This window comes from Cebus imitator, unplaced genomic scaffold (assembly GCF_001604975.1).
Source record: "Cebus imitator isolate Cc_AM_T3 unplaced genomic scaffold, Cebus_imitator-1.0 Scaffold27, whole genome shotgun sequence".
In the NCBI taxonomy this organism is placed as follows: Eukaryota; Metazoa; Chordata; class Mammalia; order Primates; family Cebidae; genus Cebus; species Cebus imitator.
In genome coordinates this window covers 3,920,698-3,927,139 of record NW_016107342.1, presented here as the reverse complement: position 1 = coordinate 3,927,139, position 6,442 = coordinate 3,920,698, and the positions used below count along the sequence as shown (strand labels likewise).

The 6,442-nt window shown below is 38.6% G+C and overlaps 1 protein-coding gene across 3 annotated transcripts in view; it reads left to right on the top strand.

Moving 5' to 3' along the window:
* RIF1 (replication timing regulatory factor 1) overlaps nt 1–6,442 on the top strand; it is a 46,464-nt gene that overhangs the window by 15,062 nt on the left and 24,960 nt on the right. For all 3 annotated transcript variants that reach the window (XM_017523212.2, XM_017523213.2, XM_017523215.2), the window contains exons 11-12: nt 759–866; nt 1,796–1,945. In XM_017523212.2, the coding sequence (XP_017378701.1) occupies nt 759–866; nt 1,796–1,945 (258 nt within the window). The remainder of the gene's footprint in view (nt 1–758; nt 867–1,795; nt 1,946–6,442) is intronic.

Below are 6,442 nucleotides of genomic sequence, written 5' to 3'. Positions count from 1 at the left end.
TAGAGACAGGGTGTCATCATGTTGGCCAGAATGGTCTCGATCTCTTGACCTCGTGATCTGCCCATCTTGGCCTCCCAAAGAGCTGGGATTACAGGAATGAGCCTCCAAGCTTGGCAGTCATTTACATTCTTAAATAGCTTCCTACTGTTGGAAGGATCACAGAGGCCCTTTTTATGGTATTAGTTCTTGCTTAAATGCTGTGTTTGTATAGTAGAAGACTACTACTATAGTTGAGTTGCCTCTTGGATTTTTTTTAGAACTTAAACGTAGTGCGTAATTCCCCCAGGTTGCCATTAACAAATTACAGCCAGCTGGCGACTTAAAACAACAGGGATTTATTTTCTCATCGTTCTGGATACCGGCTATCCAAAATTAAGGAGTTGGTAGGATTGGTTTCTTCTGGAGCTCTGAGTCAGAATTTGTTCATGCCTCTCAGCTTCTGGTGGTTGCTGGCAATCCTTGACCTTCCTTGGCTTGTGACTGCATCACTTGACTCTGCCTCCATCTTCACATTTTCCTTTTACAGAAAAGACTTCATTCATTGGATTGGGGCCAACCCTAATCCAATAGGACCTCATCTGCAAAAACTGTATTTCCAAATAAGACTATATTCATAGGTTCCAGGGGTTAGGAGTTAAACGTATTTTAATTCTCAGTATTGGGGGAGACAGTTTTGCCCACTACTTCTGAGTTATGTTACTACTTAGGATTAGAATAAGATGGTAATTTGTCTAACTTCATTATTTTTCTTGTTTTAGACTAATGAAGTAAATCAAGGTGATGCCTTAGAACATAATTTTAGTGCCATCTATGGTGCATTGACTTTACCAGTAAACCATATTTTTTCAGAACAAAGATTTCCAGTGGTAAGGCATTTTCAAGTATTTATCTCTGTAAGCTTCCACAATGATTTCTTTTTTTTGAGATGGAACCTCACTGTCATCCAGGCTGGAGTGCAGTGGTGCAAAATTGGCTCACTGAAAACCCCACCTCCTGGGTTCAGTCAGTTCTCCTGTCTCAGCCTCCCGAGTAGCTGGGACTACAGGCGTATGCCACTGCATCTGGCTAATTGTTATATTTTTAAGAGAGATAGAGTTTCATCATACTGGTCAGGCTTGTCTCAAACTCCTGACCTCAGGTGATCCACAAGCCTCAGCCTCCCAAAGTGCTGGGATTACAGGTGTGAGCCACCATGCCCAGCCCACAATAATTTCTGAAATAACACTTCTTTATGACTTTCTTATTAGCTTAGGAGAAAGGAAAATGATGAAGGAAGAGAGAAGCTGTTTTGGACCTTTGATACTTTGTGGTATCATAACTTATTTCCTCCCTTCAGTTAGATCTCTGGGCTGTGGGGGAAAGGTTATTACTCTATGTTAGCCTCTGGAGTTTTGCTCTAGTTGCCCAGGCTGGAGTACAATGGTGCAATCTCGGCTCATTGCAACCTCCACCTACTGGATTTAAGCAATTCTCCTGTCCTAGCCTCCTGAGTAGCTGGGATTAGAGGAATCTGCCACTTTGCCTGGCTAATTTTTTGTATTTTTAGTAGAGATAGTGTTTCCCCATGTTGGCCAGGCTCATCTTGAACTCCTGACCTCAGGTGATCCATCCACCTTGGCCTCCTGAAGGAAGTGCTGGGATTATAGGTGTGAGCCGTTGTGCCCGGCCATTGTCTGTCTTATGACACATTAAATGTTTCAGTGTTTTAAAAAAATGTTAAAGATGTATTGATTCCGTAAGCTGTTTGATACATAGATATATATTAATGAAACTTCTTTTTAATTGTTATTGGTAGGCTACCATGAAGACTTTGCTTAGAACTTGGTCAGAATTATATAGAACATTTGCTCGCTGTGCTGCTTTGGTGGCAACAGCAGAAGAAAACCTGTGCTGTGAGGAACTTTCTTCCAAGATGATGTCCAGTTTGGAAGATGAAGACTTTTCAGTGAGTTTGTTACTACCTTTTTTTGTTTGTTTTTGAACTGTTCTTTTCAAGTAAATTGAGATAAAATTTGTGAACTATCACTTCTGCTTCTATTTATAAGTAAGAAAGTCGATATTGAAAACAAGTATACTTCGTGAAACAGTTTTGTGTCTTTGGACTCTAAGGTCCACATTTTGGTATCATTAACAGTGAAGATGTTTTACTGTACTGTACTGTATACCTCCTTGTGCTGTGTCATTCTGGACTAATAAAGACCTTGCTGTCCCGGCCCTCACTTTCTCATATGTATGTGTTAGATTTTTAAATTCAATGTCTTTGAAAGTTTGTAGTCTTAGAAAAGTCTCTTTTCTCTTTCCTTCCCTCCTCCTGGAAAGGACAACTGTTGCCAACAGATTGATGCATATCCTTCCAGAATAGACCTCTTTCTTTGTATTTACACAGTCATTTGCATATTGATACTTGCATATGCATATGAATACAGTGTTCTTGCCATTGAAATCCTTATTGCATTTATTTAATTGTGTAACTTTTCATAAAACACTGTCTTGACTCCTTTTCAAATCAATCCATATAGCTCTACTATTTCTTTCAACTGCTGTCCAGTATTCTGTAGTACAGTTGTACCATTACTTGGAATTCTAGTATTTTAAGGACATTTTGGTTGTTTCAATTATTTATTACTGTGTGTAATCCTGGTAATGGTCTTCACACAGAAACCGTTGTTTTTCCTTGCAGATTATTGAAATGATATTTGTCGTGTGTGTTTTCTCTATATCTTATATCTGACACACATTTTAATGAGGAATAAAAGAAAGTAAAAATAGTTGGTCTTTTTTTTTTTTGAGACAAAGTCTCATATTGTCACCCAGGCTGGAGTTCAGTGGCACTATCTGGGCTTACTGCAACCTCTGCCTCCTGGGTTCAGGCAGTTCTCCTGAGTAGCTGGGACGACAGGTAGGTGCCACCACGTCTAGCTAATTTTTGTATTTTTAGTAGATAACGGGGTTTCACCATGTTGGCTAAGCTGGTTTCGATCTCCTGACCTCAGGTGATCTGCCCACCTTGGCCTCCTGCAGTGTTGGGATTTCAAGCGTGAGCCACCGCACCTGGCCATAAATATCAGTTCTTACTGTAAAAGATTACAAACAACAAAGCCAGTTCCCCTTTACAGATGTCTTCTCACCAGTAATAATCACTACCCATAGTTAGATGTTCACTGTTTTTAGTGTGTTAAATGCATTTATATACATATCCTCTACTTGTTATTAGCACAATTCTAATTGTATTTGTCAGAGTGGCTTTACAAATGTAAATCAAATCTTGTCACTCCTGAAATACTACTGTAGCTTTTTGTTAGATTTGTAATAAAATTCTGAGCTCCTAACACTACCCATGAGGTTTCTGCTTCCTTCTTCAGAGGACTTACCTAATGGAGCTTGTTTATTTTTGTTAGAGCATCTTATTTCCTTTTCAGCACTGTCTCGAAATTGTTTATTTCTGTACTTCATTTTGTTACTCCCCCCTTACTCCATGAGATTAGGGACATTGTCTGTTATGATGGTGATTATCTCTGAGACCTGTCTACTGAATTGATAATGTGCATGTTTTTATAACTGATAGGGAGAATGTTGACCCTCAGCTATCATGTTTTATTAGTTAGGCTGTGTCTGCCTTTGTTCCTTTCCAGAAGAGACTTGGAGTCTATCAGATTTCATAAAATACCCTGTTGAGATTTTGCTTGGCTTTGCTAACTTTGAATTCACAGGTTAGTTAGGAAAATAGTTTACATCTTTCTCAACAAATTGTTCTTTCCAGGGATTTGTGTTTAACTCTTCTAAAGTTAACCTAACTTGATGATTGTTTTTAAGCTGTTTTTTGACCTATTATAAATGGGTCTGTCCTTCCTTTGTACTTGATTGTTGCTGAAGTACATAAAAGTTGTTACTTACATATTTCCTTATGTTGAATCTTGTGTTTTGGGGATACACTTCTGGTTAAAGTGCTATTCTTTTAAATTATCATAGGATTCATGTTTTTTTCTACATATATCTTCGTAAGTGATACTGGAGTTCTCATTGTTCAAAGTATTATAGTAATAGTAACGTCTTAGAATGATTTAGAAAACTATTCTTCACCAATTTAAATAGTGTAAGAGGAACGCCACATCTATAGTTGTATTGTTCTTTCTTTCTCTTTTTCTCCCTTCCCCTCCCCTTCTTTTCCTTCTTTTCTTCCTTTTCCTTCTTTTCTTTGTTTTCTTTCTTGATGATGAGGTCTTGCTGTGTTACCCAACCTGGAATGCAGTGGCTGTTCACAGGTGCCACACACACTACAGCTGCCAACCCCTGAGTTCAAGCAGTCATCCTGTCTCAACCTCCCAAGTGGGTTGGACTACTTGATGCCAAGCCCACCAACCCTTTTGCTCTGAAGTTTTTTCTTGGTTGTACTTGGTAATCAAAGGCTTATCCAAGTCTACCAAGGAAAACAGCGTGTAGTTTTATTTTATTGATCATTACCACAGCTTTTTACTTTACTTTGTCATACATACATTGAATGGTTTTGTTTTAACGCTTAACTTTTTTCAAACCTGTGCATCTAACACTTATTACTGCCGTCAGTGATTATATAGACTTCTTTGATGCCTTTTTAAATAGCACTAGGGAACTTGGAAGGGTGCTTTGTAATTTAAGAGAATTTTTTATGGATGTGTGCGGTGATTATATTGTGTTTTATTTTACTGTATTGTGATCAGAGAGGATCATCTATGACTTCTTGGATTTTGTCTTGTTTTGAGATGGAGTCTTGCTCTTTTGTCCAGGCTGGAGTGCAAGTGGCATGATCTCAGCTCACTGCAACTTCCACCTTCTGGGTTCAAGCGAGTCTCCTGCTTCAGCCTCCCGAGTAGCTGGGCTGCAACTACAGGCGCCTGCCACCATGCCCAGCTAATTTTTGTATTTTTAGTAAAGACAGTGTTTCACCATATTGACCACGCTGGTCTGGAACTCCTGACCTTGTGATCTACATACCTTGGCCTCCCAAAGTGCTGGGATTACAGGTGTGAGCCACTGTGCCTGGCCCTATGACTTCTGATTTTAGAATTCATCTTATGTTATAGCTCTGTGATAGTGTAGTTTTATAGTTATTTATAAGATACTTGTGATTACGTATTATGAATTTGCTGCATATTACCATGTGGATTAAACATTTTGATGCTATATTGTTACACATTAGAGATTAATGACTGTTAATGTCTTCATGGTAACGTGTCCTTGTTACTGACTTTTTCTTAAATTCTGCCAGCTTGAAATTTATTAACTCATAACTTTCTGAAAATCTGTGTCATCTGTGTTTTTCAAACATCTTCCTGAGCAATATTTTTATTTTTTTGAGACGGAACCTCTGTTGCAGGCTGGAGTGCAGTGGCATGATCTCGGCTCACTGCAACCTCCACCTCCTAGGTTCAAGCAGTTCTCCTGCCTCAGCCTCCCAAGTAGCTGGGAATACAGGCGCACGCCACCACACCAGGCTACTTTTGTATTTTTAGTGGGGATGGCTTCACCATGTTGGTCAGGCTGGTCTTAAACTCCTCACCTCAGGTGATCCACTCACCTTGGCCTCCCAAAGTGCTGGGATTACAGGCATGAGCAAGCGTGCCTGGCCATGTTTTTGATTTTACATTTAATATTTTAAATAGATAGATTTCCCTTTTACTTCTGAGAATATTTTTTCTTCTGTTTGTGATACTGGCTCTTTCCTTATGAATTAATTTATTTGGTATTTACACAGCAACTTCTTGGTTCTGGTTCTCCTCATGATTATGCGTATTTATCAATAAAGGTTAATAATGAACTGTTGGGTAGCTGAAATCTAATTCAGGAGAGATCCCATTTTTCTGGCTTTTATGACAAATTGTAGTTACAGACATCCTTTGTCATTGTGAGCAGAGAGGAATCACCTCAAACTTAACATCTTTTTATGTGAACATGTAGTTTGTCATCTGAACTGACCTTCCACATGGTTTCCATAGATTGACTGGACACTACTTTCCTTCTCTCGCCCTTAACATCCTGTTGTGGACACTATTTTTGGATCAGATATGTAAATTAGTCCAGTGAAGTGGACAAATAGCAAGTAATACAGAATAGAAGGAGAAGAAACATTGGCCAGTGTGTAGATCTCTAATTTCAGCAATTTCTACACTAATCATTTGCCTTTTATTAAACACACTACTTTTGTAAAACCTTCACTGTGTCTTCTGTTATTCAGAGATTCTGCTAGCAAAACTTATTATTTTTTAGGTGTTTTGTGGTCTGGGATTCCCTTTTTCTGTTTTTAGTTTCTCACCCTCCTCCCACCCCTTTTAAATCTCCAAGTAGCTTTTGATGTGTTTGTGGATTAATTTTTATTGCTGTTGGATTGGGAAAGGAAGAGGAAAGGATATGGAAGAACTTAGCAAATTGGTGTTTTTTTTGTTTGTTTGTTTTTTTTTTTTTTTTT